Source organism: Chelonoidis abingdonii, chromosome 8 (genome assembly GCF_003597395.2).
Source record: "Chelonoidis abingdonii isolate Lonesome George chromosome 8, CheloAbing_2.0, whole genome shotgun sequence".
In the NCBI taxonomy this organism is placed as follows: domain Eukaryota; kingdom Metazoa; phylum Chordata; order Testudines; family Testudinidae; genus Chelonoidis; species Chelonoidis abingdonii.
The window spans coordinates 79,404,298-79,427,309 of NC_133776.1; the positions used below are offsets into that span (position 1 = coordinate 79,404,298).

The window sequence follows — 23,012 nt, forward strand, 5'->3', positions numbered from 1 at the left end:
GGCCTGCCAAGAATTGAATTTCCCAGATCTAGATGATTTCCTCCCACAACTCCCTGGGTGGGTGGACGAGTTGCCCTACAGCACTTTGCGAATGTGAGCGCAGAGAGATGCAGTGAGGTATGGCACAATGAATCTTGGCTTACACACGCCTAGATAGCGGCTTGCTTATCACTGAGTAACAGCACCAGTGCGGATGCAGGGAGTGAGAGCAGCGTGCCGATAACAACACTGTGGTCACGCTGTAGTGTGATAGGCTAACCTGGAACTGCTTAACTCATGATTAGCCTGCAATGAAGATGTAGCCTTGGAGGGCCTTCCCACAGTCACACTGTCCAAAGGGGATGATTGCTCTGCTGCAGCTGAGAAGGAAATAGAATGACTCCATGGTGCTTCCAGCTCCCCTTGCTTTCTAGTATGTGTTAAAGTCACATACAAAGAAACAAATTGAGGTTGGACCCTCTTTGCTTCATAAGCTATATGACAGTCTGAGATTTTAAATTGTACACGCTGAAGCTCTGATTTTAGAAACTGCAGTCTCATCTACTCTGTTTTTCCAGGTAAGCTCTAGGGATGGCTGGGAAACAAATAGAATTAGAGCCACACAGGCACTAAGGAGTGAAAACTGTGCAATTGAGAGAGAGTGTGCTTTTTGCTCACACTGCTTAACCCTGCTTATTTTTGTTAATATCTATTTAAGTTAGGGAGGGGTCTAAACTGGGGTCGGGACCCCTCGGGGGGGGTCACAAGGTTATTACATGGGCCGTCACGAGCTGTCAGCCTACACCCTAAACCCCACTTTGCATCCAGCATTTATAATGGTGTTTTTAATGTATAAGGAGGGTCACACTCAAAAGCTTGCTATGTGAAAGGGGTCACCAGTACAAAAGTTTGAGAACCACTGATTTAAATCAAAAACCCTATAGGCAGTTGGAAGAAAAGATCTCCTTGCTAATGATTCAACAGTCCTGTTCGATTAAGGCTGAGGAAGCTCCTGATCCACTTCTCTGGATGCACAAGAGAAAGCTCCTGCAAAAATGAGGAAGATAAGGTTGGGTATGCCTGATATTTTTCAGTGTAAAAAACAAGTCAGATAAAAATACTCTAAAAAGTCCTTTTGGGTCTTCTTTATCGAGCATAAAGAAGCAAAACAGGGCACAAAGCTATTATTCTCCTTTGCAGAATAGAATCTGAGCCTTAACTTTGAATTTCCTGCTTGTCTCAAAATCTATCTGATTTATATATGGGAGTCCAAATCCTCATCCATGTGTTTTCATGTGGGCTAGATTTTTAGAGGCATCATCGGGTGTTAAGGCTTGTCTGCCATTCCTGCATGGCAAGCCAGTGTGAATCTGCAGTGTGTCAGCTTGCTTCACAGTATCATCCCATATGGACACAGCAAGCGCTTAATTTGTGTCGGCTTGCCAAGGCTGAGCCCCAGCACCTCTAGGCATGGCTGTTCATAGCCCTGGCACCTCTAGGCTTGGCAGTTCATGGCCCCAGCACCTCTAGGCTTGGCTGTTCATAACCCCGGCACCTCTAGGCTTGGCAGTTCATAGCCCTGGCACCTCTTTCATTACAAATTAACCACTGGACACAGCTGCACTGAAAGTTCCAGAGTGTTCTTTGGCTGCTACTAACGCATAGTAAGTCAAAGAGCACTCTGGGAGATTTAGTGCACTGTAGCAGCATTCACACTAGCCCTTCCTGCATGGCAAACTAGTGCCCTGTAGATTCACACCTGGTTTGCCATGCAGTAGTGTCCCATGTAGACAAGCCCTTAGAAATGTGGGATTTTGCCACCAGACTCCTTAGGCTCCTTTGACAATCCCAGCCCACTGTATGAGTTACCTTATTGAGCCCATGGCCAGTTCAGAGCATGCTCTGGAGTTTCCATTTCCCAGATAGGGACTCTTGACGGAGTCGTACAAGATTGTCCAGCAGTTCTTTGCACTTTTAATGTTTAAAACAGGTAGCAAAAATGGGAAGCCTCAGGACAGTGGGTGTGAAAGGGGACAGGAAAAAGTATCTGGAAAAGACAAACTCAAAGGCACCCTCTGATCTGTTCTGGCCTCACTGCCGCATACTCCAGATAAAGGGATCAGCTTGTCTAAACGATCTGTTTCTTTGAATTAGTGAGTTGTGGGGAAGTTAGTTATTTTTTTACACTGTTGATAGGGTTAAGCCACTCCCTAGCCCCAGGAACTGGGGAGGCACACAAGCTGCTCTTCTTTTAAAGCAGGAGACGTCTCAGCTCATGATAGTTCCTGCAGCTGGGAGTCTGGAGCCTGGAAGAGCCAGACGCACTTGTAAACCTCTCTCTCTCCTTTTTTGTTTTTGTTCCCCTTCCCGCACCTGACCAATGTCATGAGGTGACATTCACTTAACTACAAATATTTAGATGTTTTTGTGGGCTGTTCTCTTCTTCCCCTTTGAGCATTAGCCAATAGCCACATGCTGCCTCCTTTCACAGCAAAGAGCTGCCTTAAGGGAGGATCGTTACAGAGGGTTTCCTAAAAGACCAAAGAAAATGCAAATAGTCTGTGTGCTCTTAGCATACGCTCTGGTTTAAGCAGCTTGGTACCGAAGCCAGCACCAGACAGAGCTGGGAAGAAAATACTGAACTTAAGACTTCCTCAAAATCTTTCACTGACTTCTAAGGGTGAAAATAGTGAGAAGATCCAGTGTGTCAAGTTGGAGACTTAAAAAGTAAGTTGATCTGATGTTTAAATGCTAGTTGCAAAGATTCTTTCTATGGCTTTAACATTGCAGATTGCTAGGTACAGTGAGAGTTGCAAAAGTGGGAGAACAGTCTTATCGCCTCTCCTCAGCCTGATTTTGCAACTTGTAGTTAGGCTCTTTTCATAAATTGTTTAGAAAATTGCAGGGTTTAACGTGCAAAATACAAATACAGTGATATAATGGAAGAAGTATGCATGGGGCAGAACTCTTGAAAAACTTCATTAAGGACCATTTTAGGGCTTTCTGCGGATTTCTCAATAGTGCGGAGGGGGAAGGTGTTTGGGGGTTTCCAGGGCTGGGGGAGGATGTGTCTGCCCCAGATTAAGTAAGGAGAAAACATGACTTTATTTCCAAAGTTCAGCAGTTTGCCGGTTTCCTTGTCTACAGTAACTGACAGAGTTATTTTCCCTTCCCTCAGATGTAATGCCAGACTTTTTGATAACTTGTAGAAGAATTTGAGACTTGGAAGAAAACTTTCAAGCCTGGGTATTTACAAGTGAATGTGTAACTCAAATCCAGTTACACATTCACGCCACTGAATATCAAGCCACCTGTATTCAGATGCCTAACTATGGATTTAGGTTACCTCACTTGAGGCATCTACTGGACTGACAGACAGGCTGCACATTTCCCATCTCTGGACGTGAGCACTGTCTAAAGAAGGTCAGAAGTAGGCAAATCTCTTTCGAGGACATTATATTAAACTTACCCACATCCAAAGAACCCTACCATTTCTCCTTTATTCTATAGCAATCATTTTAACACCTCCTCCCAGAAAAAAATAGAAATATTAGTATTAGGATTGGTGAACGTAGCTCATATTTTTGGATCTGGCAAGAACTTCTATGTATTGACTGAAAAATTTGCCCCATGACCAACAATGTACCAAACAACCTGCTGAAAGGTATTCAAGTCATAACAAAAATCTTGAATAAGGCTGGCAGTTTGAAAGTACAGTATTTGTAACCAAGCAAATACTAAAGAAACCAAAAACCTGTATCTGATCTTATTTAAATTCCTGTATAATATATAGGCAATAAGTGAAAACCAACCATCTGTATTTTAACCACTGTGTTATCTACACCAGTTCAGAGCTGGGCATTAAAGCTCTGGTGGCTTGTCTATACTAGCATTCCCAGCTTTTTTATCACTAGTGAAGCTGAACTGGTGGTAACAACAGTGAGAAATTTAAAGGAAAATATCCAGTGTAGATAGCTTCAAGAGAGCTTGAATGGTATCACATTAAGGCTTCAAGTTTCTTTAGTGTTCACTTGACTACAAATACCATACTATCAAATTGCAAGTCAGAATTAATCAAATACAAAAGCAATTGGTTACCTCTTAAGAAAATATTGATAAATCAGGATCAGACTGATAATGAGTTTTTATTGTTATTTGGTAATAATTCATATTATCTGGGAAGCAAAGGGAAATCTATAGCCTATGTCTCTCAGAATCTGAAAATTACTTTTATTTAAGAGACTGCTCAAAGGAGCCCTAAATCAACAATGTAGTCCCTGATCGAACTAACCTTGTTATCTCTAGCCTGCTTCTTGCTTGTATATATATATATATATATATACCTGCCCCTGGAAATTTCCACTACATGCATCTGACGAAGTGGGTATTCACCCACGAAAGCTCATGCTCCAATATGTCAGTTAGTCTATAAGGTGCCACAGGATTCTTTGCTGCTTTTACACATCCAGACTAACAGGGCTACCCCTCTGATACTTGACACAATGTAACACTGTTGCCCCCAAAAAAAGCAAATATCATGCGGGGATGTATTAGCAGGAGTGTTGTAAGCAAGACTTAATTCTTCCGTTCTGTTCAACACTGATAGGGCCTCAGCTGGAATATTGTATCCGGTTCTGGGCACCACATTTCAGGAAATGTAGATAAATTGGATAAAGTTCAGAGGAGAGCAACAAAAATTATTTAAAGTCTAGAAAACAAGACCTGTGAGGAAAGTTTGAAAAATTGTATTTGTTTACTCTGGCAAAGAGAAAACTGAGGGGCAGCGGGGAGCAGTGGGGGACCAATGATAACAGTCTTCAAGTACATAAAAGGTTGTTATAAGGAAGAGTGTGAAAAATTGTTCTTGTTAACCTCTGAGGATAGGATAAGAAGAAATGGGCTTAGACTGCAGCAAGGGAGGTTTAGGTTGGACATTAGGAAAATCCTCCTGTTAGAGTAGGTAAGCACTGGAACAGATTGCCTCGATAGGTTGTGGAATCTCTGTCAGTGGAGGTTTTAAGAACAAGTCAGACAAACACCTGTCAAGAATGGTCTAGTAATGTAGTCTTGCCTTGAGTGCAGGAGACTGGACTAGAAGACCTATTGAGGTCCCTTTCAATCCTACACTTCCATGATTCTGTGGTTCCACATATCTTTATTTGCAAGGAAATTACAAAACCCACAAGATCGGGTTTCTCAAACCGGGGTCGCCACTTCCAACAGCACCCATTGGCCCGGAGCAGCGATCCACAGCCAGTGGGAGCCGCGATCAGCCTGACCTGCGGACAGGGCAGGTAAACACACCGGCCCAGCCTGCCAGAGGCTTTCCTTACACAAACAGCGACCCTGTTTGAGAAACCCTGCACTTCAAACCATATCTCCTCAAAAATTAACATCTCCACAGAAAATATAGCATATAGATTTACCTGGGAGTAGCACAGAACCATAACAAAAGTATACTTCATCATAAAAATTTTCCTACTTTTTAAAAATAGTCCACAGCTGATCTACTGTTCCTAATCAATATGAAAGAAAATCCTATTTCATGGACTTTGGACACTAACAGAAAAAGCAGATGCATGCAGACTAGATGATCCATGACATTGGTAATAGAAGATGAAGCATTTCTCATGTAGCTTAACTTGAATCCAGCCCCAGATTAGCTATGACTGAGAGCTGTCATTTAATAGGTTTCGACATCAGAATGCCGCCACCACCATTTGAAAGTTTTTCTGGCACTCCTAGTCCGTGTCCACACTGGGAATTTGCCAAAATTTCAGCCATTTGTGGCCTGCCACGAAAGTAACTGCAGCAGTGCAAATCTCTAGTGTAGAACGCAAAGCCTCTATTTGCACTGGGAGAACTTACCCCTAACTGAAATGCACATGTTGTAAAAATGTTGTAAAATGCACAGGTGCAAATTATGGCTCATAGGGTCTTTGCCTGTCTACACGAGGAGTTTGCACTGGCGTAGCTACACTGGGAGCTGAAATCAAGGCAAATCCCCAGTATAGACAAGGCCATAGTAAAGAGCTCAAGCAGTCAATGAGAATAGAAAATTAATTGCTGTCTAAAGCCTAGGGCTGGTCCCTCTGGTTCAGAATTAAAGCTAATTGATAGGGCAGTGTGGGGACCCTGTATTGCCGTTGCCTATGTGTCTGTTTTGAGATAAACAGATGACGTCAACCTCTAGCACATTCAGTCCAGCACCTTTCACAGGCACTACAATTCACCTAACATTTCACTGCCATTCTCTCTTTTCTGCTGCGGGCATCAAACTTAGTCACAGCTGCTGGGACTGGCACACTTCTGCTTACTGACTGCATGATGCAATAAAACGCTTGAGGGAGGACATTACAAAGGCAGAACGCACACAACTCACATAACCCAAACTTACTTATATTAGAGTCCTTCAGCTTTGACCAAACTAATGGGCAAAAGAAAGAGACATTTAAAAATCCAATAGCCAAAAAGCTCATGTAACCAAAAAGGAAATCCTTCTTTATTGCTGCCACCCTGCAATCACTTGCACATGAGTAATTTTGCACACAAATAGTCCCATTGAACTCTCCTGGGAAAAGTTATGCATGTGCATAAGTGGTTTCAGGTTCAGAGCTGAAGGCTACAGGAGCTAGGGGCTTGATCCTTCAGAGGGTGAAGTCAGTCGCACTATTGACAGCCTCAGCAGTTCAGAAATCATGAGCTGAGGCTCCCAAAAGATCATTATTGCCTTAAAAATCAGGATATTTTAAAAAATAATACCTTTGGGGTTCTTTTTCTTTGCCTTCTGATTTCTGAGGCTTTAGGGTACCCTTGATTCACACTTTCAGACTTTTCTCTGCAACCCATGAGGGCTAGAAACTTCCAGTTTTTTTCGTGAAAGGAGAGTTTCTCATGCAATCTCTTGATTCCCACAGCTGAGGTTTCATGAATTACATCAAGTATGTTAAGACTTGAAATAAGACCATGAGAGTTGGTAACCCTGTCAATGGCAAAGTTTCCATGGACCTCCAGGAGGCAGGATCAGGTCCTAGATCACCAGTTCCCAAACTTTTTGCCTGCATAATCCCATTTCCGAACTTTATTGCTTTCTGCGACCCCAGACAACTTGGAGGCCACCATTTTGGTGTGACCCCAGGTGGGGGTCATGATTCATGACCCATAGATTGGGAACTGCTGACCTAGACAATCCATCCAGGGACTCTATTATAAAGAATAGAGTATAAAATAAACATGATACACTGTGGTCCCGATCCTGCAAACACTTCCACTCAGTCTCACTGGATTGAGTGGGACTGGGACTACTTGAGCGAGCAAAATTAAGCATATGCTTGTTTACAGCATTGGGATCTGTATCTGACTAACTGTTACAAGGCATAACACAGAGGAATATAATGTATGCTCTAACTGAAAGAAAAATATACAAGTCACCACACTGATCTTGCAAGCTAACTCAAATCTATGCAATATAACTCATCAAGGTTTTCAGTTTGTTCTGGCTATACCTCACTCTATCCTTTAAGCTAAAATATAACAATAAGGATTTTTTAAAAGCAGCTGTCTGAGTTCAGTGTTTGCAGGTAGCTCACATACTCCTCCTCAAAGAAAATTAAATCTGTCTCACATCATTAAGAATACTAGAAATTGACACCTAGGGTTGATTATGCTTTAACTCTCATTTTAAAAACAGCCATAGTGGCATCTTATACTTGGGTTTGTCTCTTGTTTATAGAACAGGAATACTTGCAGCTCCTTAGAATCTGAGGTGCCACAAGTACTCCTGTTCTTTTTGCGAATACAGACTAACACGGCTGCTTCTCTGAAACCTCTCTTGCTTATGTAATTCTTTAGTACAATTTTCCAGTGTAATTTATTTAAAACCCACTAGAAGCCTGGGTACAGTGTATGAAGAATTATTAAGAATAACAAAACTAAATTGTCTCTAAATTGTTGGGTGGTTGTTTTAATTTGGCATATACTTTGTTCTGGTTAATCATGGCTGCCCCCTTCTGGTTGCTTACATGCCCACCACGTTAGCTGCAGCTGTACATAGATAAATGGTTCAAGGCGCTGTTGTTATGTAAGGAACATAAAAATAGAGGGATCTGTTATACCCTCAATATGTGAACAAGCAATAGGTCTAAGTCACAAAGTTCAGTCCAATAAGGGGGATTACTTGCAAATGTTATGTCTGGATCTGGACTCACATTTGGAACACCTCCACAACTGAGGTTTGGTCAGATCCAAGGTTTTGGTTCAAGACTCCATCAAGTATAGACACTAACTGATTTAGTTGAAAATTCCTGTTGATTATGCTTACATCAGTAGAGGCATTTGGTCATGTTTGTAAATTAGACTTTCCCTGTACCTAATTTCATATGATGCAAAATTAACCTAAATCATCATCAGTTAGCAAATGAATTCTTTCAACAGATGCACACAAGAATTGTCACATATTTTATTTGTTATAATCACTCTACTTGTCTGAATGCAGCACGTTTTCATGGGTGGTTTTTAATTTTGCTTACAAATCACTTGTGATTTTAAAGGAAATCTTTAGTCATATTTAGAAACCCGACAAATGTCAGTGCTCAGCTGTTTTAAAAGAAAAGCATGATCACAAACAGCTGTTGACTAGTTGCTTGTCTTCTTAAGGCTAATAAGAGAAATATTAATTTATGTATAATAACCAGCCCCTGGGGGAGATTAGGTCCTTTGGGAACTAATAGTGGGAGGGAAATCCTTCCTACAGTAGGTAATTGGTTTTAATTAGTCCCAGGTTGAGGGCATAGCTGTGCAAAATGTTCATATAGAATCCTGAACTTAACCAAAATCAGGATAGGTTTGGCGTCCAAATGCAACTATGAACATCTTCTCAGGACAATGAAAGCCACGTGACTCTTGCTTTATTTAAGTTTGCATGTTGTAATGTCCTTCCAACCACAGGTTTCGGAGTAGCAGCCGTGTTAGTCTGTATCCGCAAAAAGAACAGAAATACTTGTGGCACTTTAGAGACTAACAAATTTATTTCAGCGTGAGCTTTCGTGAGCTACAGCTCACTTCTTCAGATGCACAGAATGGAACACGAAAGCTCATGCTCAAATAAATTTGTTAGTCTCTAAGGTGCCACAAGTACTCCTGTTCTTCTTCCAACCACAGCCTCTCCCACCACTGCAACCACACCATCAGACTCATCACTGAGCTACTCTAAGCAGAGAGACTATCCCCTTCTGTCCATGGGGAGACCCATGGATTATCCTGAGATATCAGACCTTAAGATCATGATATTTTTATGTCATGATATTTTTATGGAAAGCTATTTTAGGTCACTTTTAGAGTTTTCATTGTAACTAGAGCATCTGGTTTCAGAGATGAAAGAAAACAAAAAATATCCCAATGAAGTTTTAAAACTTCCCAGAATATTTATAAAAATAGACTTGCTGTAAAATATTTGGCACATATCGAGGGCTTGTTAGGGTAGGATGCTATAATGTTGTGTTGTATGGGAACACCTGCATAACTCCCTGATGTCTTCCCACTCCTGAGTAATCTGACCATCCCAACCCTATCATCATTATTATTATTATTATTTAGTATTTGTATTTCTGTAGTGCCTAGGAACCCTGGTCATGGAACAGGACTGCATTATGGAAGGCACTGCACAAACACAGAACAGAGACAGTCCCTACCCCAAAGAACTCACAGTCTAAGTAAATTCATGCAGATAAATCCTTACTATGTCATCATGTATTAATTCTTTCTCACACAGGTAATCTCAAACATCTTGCTTGAGAGTGAAGACACTAGGCTTTTTTAAGTGGTGGACTTGTTGCTTTGTTTTTATTTATCTACTTCAAACATTATAAAATGCTACTGCTAACAGATTTAAGATGGAACAAATCAGTCAGCCTGATGTTCTAACTTGCTCTATATAAAGCAATGGAACTGAACAAAACACACAAAGAGAAACAGAGTCTGTGTAAGGAAGCTAACCTAGGCAGGGATGGAGGATTTGCCTACTTGGCGGGGCCGGCGCTTCCATTTAGGTGACCTCGGCGGTCGCCTAGGACACCAGGATTTGGGGGAGTGGCATTTTGCCGCCCTTGGTGGCAATTTGGCGGCGGGGGGGGGTCCTTCCGCGCTCCGGGTCTTCAGCGGCAATTCTGTGGCGGGTCCTTCACTCGCTCCGGGACCCACCACCAAAGTGCCCTGAAGAGCAGGAGCACGGAAGGACCCCCCAGCTGCAGAATTGCCACCAACGACCGGGGGCACGGAAGGACCCCCGCCTAAGGTGCCAAAAACCCTGGCGCCGTTCCTGCTACTCGGCCCTGACTCAGACAGGATGTGATCTTACTCACTGCTGGGAAATGGCTCTGAACAAATCATTATATAACAGATTTGCTTGTCAACTTCCAAATCTCGCCTGCCCCTTTACAGGCATATAGAGGGGTTCTTTATAAATCACACACACAATAGCTAGCATGTCCTTCAGAGATTGCTGCTGAGCATTTCTAATATTATGTCCTCCAAGAAATATTTATTTGATACAGAAGTTGTCCAGTATTAAAGAAAACCGAAAGTAATTAAATGCTTGAGCTCAGCAGTTCCCTTGATGATTTCAAAAGACTGAAATGCCTCCTTGCACCACACTAGCGTGCACTTCCTAAATGATGCTGCATAAGACACGTTTTTTCTTTGATTTGGGGAGTAAATCTTTATCTTCATAGCACCTATTTCAATGGTCCCTGTCACAGACCTAGATGGAATTCATCCTAATCATCTTTTTAGCATCTGAACTATTTGGGCATAAGTTTTCATGGGCTTAAACCCACTTCATCAGATGCCTGGAGTGGAAAATGAAGTAGGCATTATTTTATTTTATTTATTTATTTAGGCAGGTATAAATACACAGCACAGGAAAAGATGGGAGTTGCCTTACCAAGTGTGGGGGGGTCATTGCTAATGAGCTAATTCAATTAAGGTGGAAGTGGCCTATTCTCAACAGTTGACAAGAAGGGGTGAATACCAAGGGAGGGAACAACACTTTTGTAGTGCTAATGAGGCCAATGAAATCAAGTATCAGAGGGGCAGCCGTGTTAGTCTGGATCTGTAAAAGCAGCAAAGAGTCTTGTGGCACCTTATAGACTAACAGATCTATTGGAGCATGAGCTTTCGTGGGTGCATACCCACTTAGTTGGATGCAATCCGATGTAATCAAGGTGGCCCATTTCAAACAGGTGACAAGAAGGTGTGAGTATCAGTATTTGTTAGTCTCTAAGGTGCCACAAGGACTCCTCCTTATTTTTGCTGATACAGACTAACACAGCTAAGACTCTAAAACCTCTCTCCTACAGTAGTTCCTGGGGAAGAGAGACTCCAGGTGGGAAGCCCTGGGTGTTGTGGCTGGATAGAAAGCACCAACTGAAAGTTCTGTTTTTCTTTTGTGAATTTGTTGGAGGTTTGCACAATGAATGGAGACTGGAGGCAGGGCTAAAACTGATTTGAGCATGGGATGATTCCCCAGCCTGGTGAGTAAGGCTAGCATCTTACAGCAAAAGAAATGCTGAGTCACCAAAGGGCGATTATAGAAAACATTGACATTAAAGAAATTCATCCCATGACATCTGAAGCTTTTTCTGATAGTTAACTTCCCATTGTAAGGCCTCCTCCCACATTTGGATTTTGGTAGGCTAACATGTAGGGCTCTTATGAAATGAGTGAGGGACTGTGTATATTATATTAATTTGACATGTTAAGATTTGTGTTATCCCTAAGTGGAGTGAAGCCTGTACAGGAGTTTGGCAGCTAACAAGCATCTATTCTAGCTGTGAGCAGCCTCAGCCTTGGAGCTGTCTTCAAGATTATTTTTAAAGTTTTTTAAATCATTCTGTGTACTAGAAAAGGCTTCTTTCTACACTTTGGTTAAAGCTTCAAAAATTGCCATATGGGCTTTCTCCTCCTGAGGTCTGTCCTCATACAAGAAGGCCTCCAGAATGGTGTGGAGGGAGCTGGGATTTGCCAGGTATTTAGAGAATGAGCACACTAAAAACAGGGATAAGTAGCTAAAAGTGTCCATTTTGAATACATTCTAAAGTTCTGTGTTTGCTGACCAGTGATTATACTGCTGTCAGATATTTCCTTTTCCTCCTTTTAACTAACATGGAAATTAGAACTTGGAAGCCAATCAAGTTGTCTGCGTTGCAGCGCCACACAGTACTACTGTACTGCCAGTTTGGAACCAGTGGTAGCACCAGTGGGGATTTTTGTTTTGTTCTTTTATTTGCTTTTAGAATGAATTATGAGAAATTAGCATGGGATTTTCAGAAGTTCTCAGTGTTGGGCTAATTCTTCTCCCTTGGGGGTCAACAGCAAAACTCCAATTGACTTCAATGGGAGAAGAGTTCAGCCAATGCTGAGGAATTTTGAAAATCTCACCCTTTATGTTTATAGTACGAATTGTCTGGGTTTAAGAACATCGATCCTGCCTTTTGTGAGGATAGTTATGCCATCAGATATTTGAAATATTAGCTCAATATGAACCCTGCTAGCCCCATCCCAAAAAAACAAACAAAAACCCCACCTTTCTGTCTTTTCCATTTAATAACTGGGTTATATTTTGATGTTCCATGCTTTATAAAATTCACTTGTATTTTTCATCTTTAGACTGTAGGTTTCAAGGTGACACCTCTCAGGCAGAGCCTATGGCTACCACAGGAAATATGACCACATTCTCTGGCAGCAACTCGACATGCCCTATGACCATTGACGACTTCCGAAATAAAGTGTACTCCACGTTGTACTCCATGATTGCGATTCTGGGCTTTGTTGGAAATGGCTTTGTACTATATGTCCTTATAAAAACGTACCGGCAGAAGACAGCCTTCCAGGTCTACATGCTGAATCTTGCAGTGTCAGACCTCCTTTGTGTATGCACCCTGCCTCTTCGAGTAGTGTATTATGTTCACAGAGGCAACTGGTTCTTTGGTGACTTCTTATGCAGAGTTAGTTCCTATGCATTCTATGTCAACCTGTACTGTAGCATTTTATTCATGACAGCCATGAGCTTCTCTCGCTGCATAGCCATCGTTTTCCCCGTCCAGAATCTCAATTTGGTGACTGAGAAAAAGTCCAGACTAGCATGTGTGAGCATTTGGATTTTTGTCACACTGACAAGTTCTCCATTTTTACTGAGTGGGTCTTACCAAGAAGGTAACAAGACAAAGTGCTTTGAACCTCCAAAAAGCAGTCAGATGACCAATCTGCTGGTCCTACATTATATTGCACTGTTTGTAGGCTTCATTATCCCCTTTAGTGTCATAACTATCTGTTATGCCATGATCATAAAGACTTTACTGAAGAATTCACTGAAGAAGAATCAGTCTACTCATAAGAAGGCCATCTGGATGATAATCATTGTAACAGCTGCCTTCCTGGTCAGCTTCACACCTTACCATATTCAGCGCACAATCCACCTTCACTTCCTGAAGAGGAAAGACTCCAGCTGTGAAGACATCCTTTTCATGCAGAAATTAGTAGTGATAACCCTGTCCTTGGCAGCATCAAACTGCTGCTTTGACCCGCTCCTGTATTTCTTTTCCGGGGGCAACTTTCGGAGGAGACTTTCCACATTTAGAAAGGCTTCCTCCTCCAGTGTGATACTGGGACCCAGGAAAAAGTTATCATTAAAGGAGAAAGACGACGAGCCGTTGCAAGAAAACCATAAATAAGCTGGATGTGAGGCGTAGCTGTGCTTCCTTTGTAAGGCTTTTTGTGTGGCACTGCAGTAGAAATAAGCTCACAATGGAACACCAGTGACTGCAGAACTGTTTCAGGAGAAATAAACAAAACAAATGTATCTTCATCAAAGTTAAACAGAGACAAAAATCCACAGGGACCTGCTTCTACTCATACCTTTCTGACCAGACACCCCTCTGGCTGCCATTGAGGGGCTTATTTGATCGTGTTGTGGAGCAGTCTGAGGGTAATTTTAAATTCCAAGAGACTCAAAACAAAAAGGACTGAAAATGTGAGCGGATATTCTGAAAACATGCTCAGAAGGCATGTACGTATCCCACACACACTTAACAAGTTACAGCACAGCAGCAGGAAAACATTTGTGTGCTAGTAAAGTCATGCAAACAAACTCTTAAAATCTCACATGAGGTAGCTCTACAAAGACTATTAGTCACTGAGCCAGTGGGAAATGTAAATATAGAAGCTGATGGAGCTTATGCAAAAGGGGAGGGGGAAGAGAGGAGGAGAGTATGCACTGAATCCCAAAACAGACACTGATTTCACAGGAAAATGTCTTCCCTATTCCCTGTTATTTATTGCACGGGCTTTTAACTTTCAGTGGCATAGATCACTGATTGTCACCTAATTCAAAAGGGTGTGTGCACAGATGACTTTAAGCCACCTATACACTCCTCCAATTGTGGGCCAGTTGTGTGACAGGCCCATCTTCTGGTGTAACTTAGAGCAGCCTAGGGACTGTTCTAACTTGTATTAGCCACTAACAACCCAAAGGAACTGATCCTGCAGCCTGGGATTAGGGAAGCCCTAGCCATGAGGGGGTGGCATAGGAGCTACTACACTGGGTCTGCATCACCAGATGCTCACCCTACAAAGTAATCCTCATGTGACCATTTCAGCTAGCTTTATGTGTACTATACACTGGCAGTGTGGCATAAAGAGCCACACCACACTGGAGGGTCTGAGCCTATATCTTCCCACACAGGAACTGTATTTGTACACCCCCCCCTCCCCGCCCCATACATTTTCTGTCATTTGAGTTCCCATTTCCAAATATATTGCAGCACACTAGTTACCTCAGCTCACAGCTACAATATCTTTGAATGGCTTTCTGTCTATCTGAATTTTACAAGTAAATCCTGAGCTATAGTTCTGGTATGTGCCTCACAAACAAACACTTTGGCCCCAGTCCTGCACCAATTGAACCCTAACAACATGAGTAGTCTCCTTGAAGCCAATGGTTGCTTACATACAAAATGGGAAATAACTGCCTAGGAAGGAGTACTGCGGAAAGGGATCTGGGGGTCATAGTGGATCACAGGCTAAATATGGGTCAACGGTGTAGTTGCAAAAATAGCAAACCTCATTCTGGGCTATATTAACAGGAGTGTTCTAAGCAAGATGGTAGAAGTAATTCTTCTGCTCTAGTCCACGCTGATTAGGCCTCAGCTGGAGTATTGTCTTCACTGCTGGGCACCACATTTCAGGAAAGATGTAGACAAATTGGAGAAAGTCCAGACAAGAGAAATAAAAATAACTAAAGTCTAGAAAATGTGAGCTATGATAGAAGATTGAAAAAATTGGGTTTGTTTAGTCTGGAAAAGAGAAGACTGAGGGGGGACATGATAACAGTTTTCAAGTACATAAAAGGTTGTTACAAGAAGGAAGGAGAAAAATTGTTCTCCTTGACCTCTGAGGATAGGACAAGAAGCAATGGGCTTAAATTGCAGCAAGAGCAGTTTAGGGTGTATATTAGAAAAAAACTTCCTGTCAGAGTAGTTAAGCACTGGAATACATTGCCTAATGAAGATGTTTGAATCTTCATCTGGAGATTTTTAAGAACAGGTTAGACAAACATCTGTCAGGTGTTTAAATAATACTTTGTCCTGTCGTGAGTGCAGAGGATTGGACTAAATGACCTCTCAAGGTCCCTTCCAGTCCTATGATTCTATGAAAATTAAGCCATGCATCAGTCAGGCTTTGTGGAGGGTGGGGGAGTGGAAAAGTATATTTAAAATTCAAGATACAGAGTTGAACCCCACCCACCTTCCCCCCCAGCTCCTCTTTGAAGTGTTTTCCACCATAAAATAGCATTGTAAAAGAGGACTGAACAGAGCGGGGCTATTCTAAGTTGCCTATGTAGCTTTGGGAGCATTCCTGGCAGTAATATTAAACAGCAGTGAGTCATCAGGTACATTTTCCATATTGTATTTTTGCTCAGTTATTACAGAGTGGGAGGATGAGCCCCAAACTCCACATTTCCTCATTTCAGCTCCCATGTCTTCCGTTATCCATGACATTTCCCAGCCTTCAAATGAATAATGATTATCAGGAAGACTTTCTGGCTTCCTCTGACCCTCAGCAGGTTTCCAGTAATGTAGTATTTTTGGTTGGCGCTGTTCTTTCCTGCCACTCCACTCTATTCTGACCATGCAGCACATATTGGTCTCAAGCTGAATTTTGCCTGCTCAAGGCATGGAAACATGAGAGACCTTCTCTCCTTTCTTTCTTTGGGTTCCTATCAGCTACAAGAGCTTTCCAAAATCTACCCAAAAAACCCCACAGTCAAAATAGAGCAGAATTTTCAGTAGGAGTTGAAATCAGAGACTACTGCTGTCCGAGACTTAAGCAGTGAAATACACACTGGGGGGCGTCATATTAAAATTCTGCCACCAAACTTCAGAGAGGCTTGGAGTGCTTTCCCTTGCCTCAAGGGCAATCCACGCACTCGCTGAATAACCTTAAATCATCACCGCCCACAAATGACTTACCCCTGAGCCTCAGGGCTTGTCTAGATGAACAGTTAGTGTGCAGCAAGCTGGGGTATAAATCTACAATCTGCTACCACACCCTAAAAGTTCCCCAGTGTGCTTTGATCCACTCCACTTTGAATTGGAAGTAGGTCAGACATATAAGGTGTAAGCTGGCTCTGTTGCAAATTTGCAGTCAACAGGACATTTGCTAGTGACTTGGATAGGACCAGGATTTCACCAATAACTGTGAAAAGAAAACCTTTTGCCAAATGATACTGCCACCTTCCTGGATCATAGCGATGAGAAAATGTTTTTGGTTAAAAGGGAAAGCTAATTAATAGATTCTGCAGTCCCTCCTACCCTTCACTCCAAGCTCACTATCCGAGTACACAGTATTTACCACAATCCCAGAGAAAGCTGCTTATTAAAAGATTGTCAGCACATTGCATGCCTGCAGGTTGGTAAATTAGGCACTCCCAAGGCTAGAAGCATTCTGTGCTGGAATGTTTATTCCAGGCTACCAATTGGATCCTAGATCAAGCAAATTGGATGTACCTTGAGAACCTATGAAAAACATTGTACTATAAGGAAGTTCCTCTACTAGGCAGAAAAAAAGATTATAGGAGAGAATGCCTCTCCAGACACAACCGCTGTTCCTCTTTGTGCTTCTACCAGGGAGGCTTTTGTAAGCAGGCAGAGCCCGAACTGCCGGTAGCTGAACTGCAGTTACTGTGCCCCAATTAGCCCCTTATAAAACTGGATTCTGCTTCATAGCTGACTAGTCTCACCTCACTTTCTTGCTTTATGTGTAACTTTCTTTTTTGCTGGGTCAAGGAAAGTGGCGATACACTCCAGGACTAGAGTAACCAAGTCCCAGAGGAACCAAACAGAAGGACATCAGGTGTGTTTTCTGCTTAATTTATAGGTGAGATACACACATATATCCTGGCCTCCCTCAGACGAAAATCTGTTTGCTTTTAATTCACAATGGAAACTTGTTTCTGATTATATTAACTTCTGTTTGTGCTGCCATTGCAAATATAAACTTAGAGTGTTACAACTTTCCAAATAAAACAAACCTATTTATAAATCGTATCAGTGCAAATAGAAGCTAAAGCATAACTTAAGGTAGAGCTACCTGTCATAAATGCTCACATAATAAAAAGCTTTGAAATGTGGCTCACTCCATAGGCTTTATTTCAATGGAACTAGTCCTGTAAATAATTGCAGTAACATAAGGCTCTGTGGCCCTGATCCTGCAATGATCTCTGCATGTAGGCAGGGGTACAGACACTCAGAGCTCACTGAAGGAGCAGCACCTATCTATGGGCAGTGCTATGTAAATGTATGAGGCTATAAGGTGATTTTTTAATTAAAAAAAAAAAAAAAGAATGGCACCCCGCTCCCCAAAAAAAGGATAATTCCCGACTGCACATCTTGCTTACATACTGTGGAAAAGAGAAAACCCAAGACCTCAAGGAAAACTACACAAGAAAGAAAAAGAAGAAAGAAGGTTTACTATACTTAAGGTAAAACATGATGGCGTCTTGTTAGAGAACAGTACAGATGAAGGCTAGGCACATTGTTATCTTAAAAGATAAGTTGGGGGCAGATCTTTATCATTCATCCTATATCTAAGAAAGCACCTCTGTGTTTTTTAACCAAGAAGGAAGGAGAAGTACTCTGAACAGTTACAACGAGGAGTCCAGTGGCACCTTAAAGACTAACAGATTTATTTGGGCATAAGCTTTCATGGGTAAAAAACCCACTTCTTCAGATGCATGGAAACAAAAAACAGTCTCCTTTTCTCTGGAATGCTGCAGACACTGGACCAAGGGCCCTTGGCATACTAGGAAAGACATACAGTATATAGACTCTTGTAAGAGTGAGCATCTTATCTAGAAAACAAGTAGTTAAAGCCTGTTTAACAAGTAGTTAAATTGTTGAGTTTTGTGGTCTTAATGCAGTCTGACATCTTTCTGTATAAAGGAAATTACTTTAATATCGTAAATTGGGTGGTCTAAATTGTTGTGTTCTGAAGAATGTGTTCTTTAGGTGTGATGTAAAGTGTTACAGCTAGGTTTCAAGCTATTTATCTGGTCTTGTCAGTGGTGTCATTGTGTAAGTGTGTTTGTACTGACCTATTTCAAGAGCGTGTTTCAAAGTAAGTGTTAAGTACTATAGCTATATCTAATGAATAATGTTCCATGCAATGTATTGTACTGTAAACATTTATGTATAACGTTACTTATTTCATTGTTCTGTCTTTGATGGCACAATACGAATAATAAGAAAAGGTACATTGGCCTGTTTTTGTATAAGAGGATAGGTTTTTGTACTCACAAAACATTTCCGGACACAATTAAAATAAAATGCTGCAAGTTATAATTTGAGACTTGTTCTCTGTGTTCTGATTTTCTAGTTTTAAAAACTCTGCATAAGGATTCTTCTTAATTAAGATGTGATACTAAAAGATGATATGGTGAACTGTGCCTTTGGGGGCTGTCGTAACTCGGCATAGCTTAGAGCAGCCTGAACTAGCACATTGTCAAGAAGATGTACAGTGGATGACAGCTGCCTTTGTCCTCATCGTTTAGGTCCAATGCTAAGTGCAGCTTGGTCAAACCCCAACACTGGGTCCCCATGTCTACACAATTTGTGCTGTGCCTGTATCATTCAGTGCTGAAGGGAATTAAAGACAAATGCATTCTGTCCACATCTGCAGTCCCAGTATGAAGAGAAGCATCTGGACAAGCAGACAGCTGGGACCCACAGAAACAGCCAAACAGCTGAATATAAAGACAGCAAAACAAGCAGAATGTATGTGAGCGACACCAGAATAAAAATAAAACTGTTTAACAAAGATGATCTAGAGGCCACTTGCATGATGTGCAAAGATTCCCAAGGTCACAAGTCTCTCACTGTGGTCCTGTGTAAAGGAGCCTGCACAGATCTGTGAGCTAGACACTTTCTGTTCAGATTTTAAACCTGTAAAATTAATAACCTGCATCTAAATTGCCGTAAAAGGTGTATTCATTGTTAAGCTATAAAAGTTCCAGTAGCTACAGGATTGCACTCATTCTTGATCATTTAATTAGAATTTGGCCATATACAGAAATCTGATTATTGGACAAATGGATTAGTGTAAAGTAATAATGTGGTATCTTTTAGGGTGAAATCCTAGTTCCATTGAAGCCAAGGGGAGTTTTCCATTTGACTTCAAAGAGACTGAGATTTCACCCTCAGAATTTTCTCAAATGCTGATAAAACAGGCTAGAAAGTAATTTCCATTTGTCCCTTTCCTGATGATGTCAGCTGTGAATGGGTTTTTATTTCAGCATAGGGTTAGGAAATGTACAGGGACCTGAAGAGAAATGCTGGGGCAGAGAAAGAGACATACCTCTCTGCTGGCCACTCATTACCACTGTGAAACCTGCCTCACTCGCAGATACTTGTGTTAGCTCTGGCAACACTTTTCTCAGTTTGGCTTGTCGTGCCAATAATAAAATGGTAGAAACTAGGGGGAGAAAGGTGCCATGCAGATATGATAATGACGTGTGGCAGAAATGCCTAGAAAAGGTGACAGAGGCATCAATATTTGCCTGCCTGAGTATAAGAACATAATTTTTTGGTGCATAAGCAGTAATTCATGGTACGGTAGTGTCACCTAGTGATTGGTCCTTGAGAAGTAAAGTAATTGGGTTTTGCAAAATTTCATCCTTTCCCTTTTAATGATCAGTTTTCCTTGTGGAAGAGCCTATGTCTCTATACCTAATTTATAAATTAAGATCGAATTGTTAGTGCTGGCTCAGCAAAAACCCACAGCTATCCTTTATTTCTGAGCTGGTCAGTGCTGAAAGTGTTATGATCTGCCAGGAAGAACACCACTGCAGACAAAGAGACTAACAGGAAACTAAGAGCATAAAACGTTTGACATAGTGGCTGCTTTGGAGGCAGGGGATAAGTGTGTTTTAATGTCACATGTGCTTTCATGTATCTGGTTCGGTACCCTCTCATTCTATGCTATGGACCCTTCTACCATATGTGTTCTTGGGAAAAATCACTACAAAGCAGTAGTTCTCACACTGGCAAATTGTCAGGTGTTTAATGTTATACATTTTTCTAAAAAAGTCCACAAAAGCCAAGGTTAGGAATGTGAATCCTTCAATTTGAGCACCCACAAAAATCTGACTGGGTCCAGCCTCATGAGAGGGCCCATTCTGTCTCCTTCCTCTTTCCATCCTTCCCTCTGTTCCTTTCCCTTTCTTCTCACTCCCACTTTGCTTTCTTCTCTTGCACTGACCTTTCTACCATCTCCTGTCACTCTAGTCCCCTTTCTCATTCCCTCATATATAGTCAGCTTCTCAGCTTCTCTTGTTCCCCCAGGCTCTCTCCCATGCATTCATATCTTGCAGGTGTAACTTTTTTTCAGTCTTTCTGCCCCTGCTTTCCTGTTCATACACACACACACACCCTTTGGGTTTTGGTTTGGGAGAGAACTTTGGTATATGGTGGGATTGTCAGTTACCTCAAATCACCTGCCTGTACCACAGGTCCTAACTTCCAGGATAAGAGAAAGCAAATGTTGGCACAAGCCACATAAGCTATTGGCTTCTTCAGCATTCCCACTAATGGTTATCTCCATGCCAGCATGGACAAACAAATTTGGCCTAATCCATTATGCCATATTTCCAGTATTTCCTATGTGATTAATATGGAGAAAGGAATCTGTAGCCTCTAAGTGAGGTTAAAAGGGAGAGTCGGGTGTGGATGGGGGATTCAGCAAATGTCACTGTTCTCTTTGGGTGAGTCTGGAGCCATGCCCCAGTGTGCTGCTATTGCACAGTGTAATAATGATGGAGACTTGCGAAGTGGCTTGTCTCTTTAACAGTAGACTAATGCTTCTGCATGAAGCTAGGTGGCGCTGCGCTGCAAGTAGTGCTGCTGCGGATTTACTACGTGGCGTTGTTGCCTTGAATGGTTAGTAAGCCGTGGTTGGAAGATTGCACTGCAGAAGGTGAGATATAAAACTGAAGTGCCAATTGCTTGTGACCTTTCAAGATCCCATGGCACTTTTTACAAGTAGAGGCGCGTTAGCCTTGGTCTCCTACGCAAATTCCAGTGTGGATAATTACATTCTGCTTACCTAAAAGCCCCTGTCATTGCAGGTGCATACAGTATTTTTCGCTAAACTCTTGTCAACTGCTGCTGTTTTTGAACCGTTTTTACATCCCCCCTTGCAGAGGTGGGTGCATTTCACAGAAGAAGAGAAATCAGCATCTCATAGGGAACAGGCGGCTGTGTGGTGGATGAAAAGAGCTATGTAAAATCTAAAATAAACATCATAATTACAAATGGAGCCACCTGTATGCTCAGGGCTTGATGCAGCCTAAATACCAAGGTCCTCTGAGCTGTGTCAACCAAAAAAAGTCAGTGAAGCTTGTTCCATGGCCATGGTGAGGCCCAACTATCCTGGTTATAATATAGCCTGCTGGGAAAAGGAAGAAAAAATACCCCAGCAGAGTGGCTGACCTTTGAGTTGCTGTTCAGTGACATGTGAGGTGAGGTAAGTGAGCTCCATGTTACTTGACAGCTCTGTAACTCAGCACCTGTGAAAATTAGACCTGAATGTTTATACTTAGAAACCAAAATCCAGCAGCCTGATTTTCAGAGGTATTGAGTCAACTCCTCCAATGAAAGTCAATGGGAGCTGAGGGTACTCATCAACTTTGAAATCAGGCCCTTTGGCATCTAACTTGAGGTGATAACATTTGATTGTTTTGGCCTAAGAGATTTTGCCAAGCTCATACAAGAGGTCTGTTGCTGGTCTGCAAATAGAACCCAGATCGCCTACTACCCAGACTTACTTGTAGCCACAAGACCTCCTCACACAGTCTCCTTAGCAGGTAGTAATGTGTGGCCTCCCGAGAGAAAGGAGACATTCTCAGATTGTGTATGGTTTCTTTGATGTTCCTGAGGCATGCACCTTACCACAAATACCATTATTGCTCTACAGGGTCCATCAGCTCTTGAGTGATTAACCCAAAAGCACGCACACACAAGCCAGAAATAGTTGCTTTCAATTGGGAGGTCTTTGTGCTGTTACAGATGCTCAGGGTACGTCAAAAGACATATTCTGTTTCTTATTTTGGCCTTCTACTTGAGTCTTGACCTTTGTATTCACCAGAATGACAAGTAGTAATATTGTGTGCAGTGTAGTTGTAGCTGTGTCAGTCACAGGATATTAGAGAAACAAAGAGGGTGAAGTAATATCTCTTACTGGCCCAACATCTGTTGGTGAGAGAGAGTAGCTGTCAAACCACACAGAGTTGTTCTTCAGGAAAGCCCCTCTCACCAACAAAAGATAAAAGATATTACCTCAACTACCTTGTCTTTCTAATATCCTTGGACAAACACAGCTACAACTAATAGTAGTAATATTATTTGAGGTAACACAGCGAGAGGTTAAATGAGGAAATTAGACACTGGCAATAATCTTTAGTATTGACAAAAACTGTCACTTTTGTT

At 41.8% G+C, this 23,012-nt stretch overlaps 1 protein-coding gene across 2 annotated transcripts; it reads left to right on the top strand.

Moving 5' to 3' along the window:
* The first annotated feature begins 521 nt into the window (after positions 1–521).
* CYSLTR1 (cysteinyl leukotriene receptor 1) lies at positions 522–15,923 on the top strand. 2 transcript variants are annotated; one of them, XM_032797005.2, is made up of 2 exons: positions 522–557; positions 12,643–13,803. In XM_032797005.2, exon 2 carries the CDS (start codon positions 12,681–12,683, stop codon positions 13,704–13,706), a length of 1,026 nt encoding a protein of 341 aa, XP_032652896.1. In that variant the 5' UTR covers positions 522–557; positions 12,643–12,680; the 3' UTR covers positions 13,707–13,803. The 2 variants fall into 2 exon arrangements, with proteins under 2 accessions (XP_032652896.1, XP_032652895.1); XM_032797004.2 differs by lacking the exon at positions 522–557 and adding an exon at positions 2,269–2,706 and having other exon boundaries at positions 12,643–15,923.
* The last annotated feature ends 7,089 nt before the right edge of the window (positions 15,924–23,012 follow it).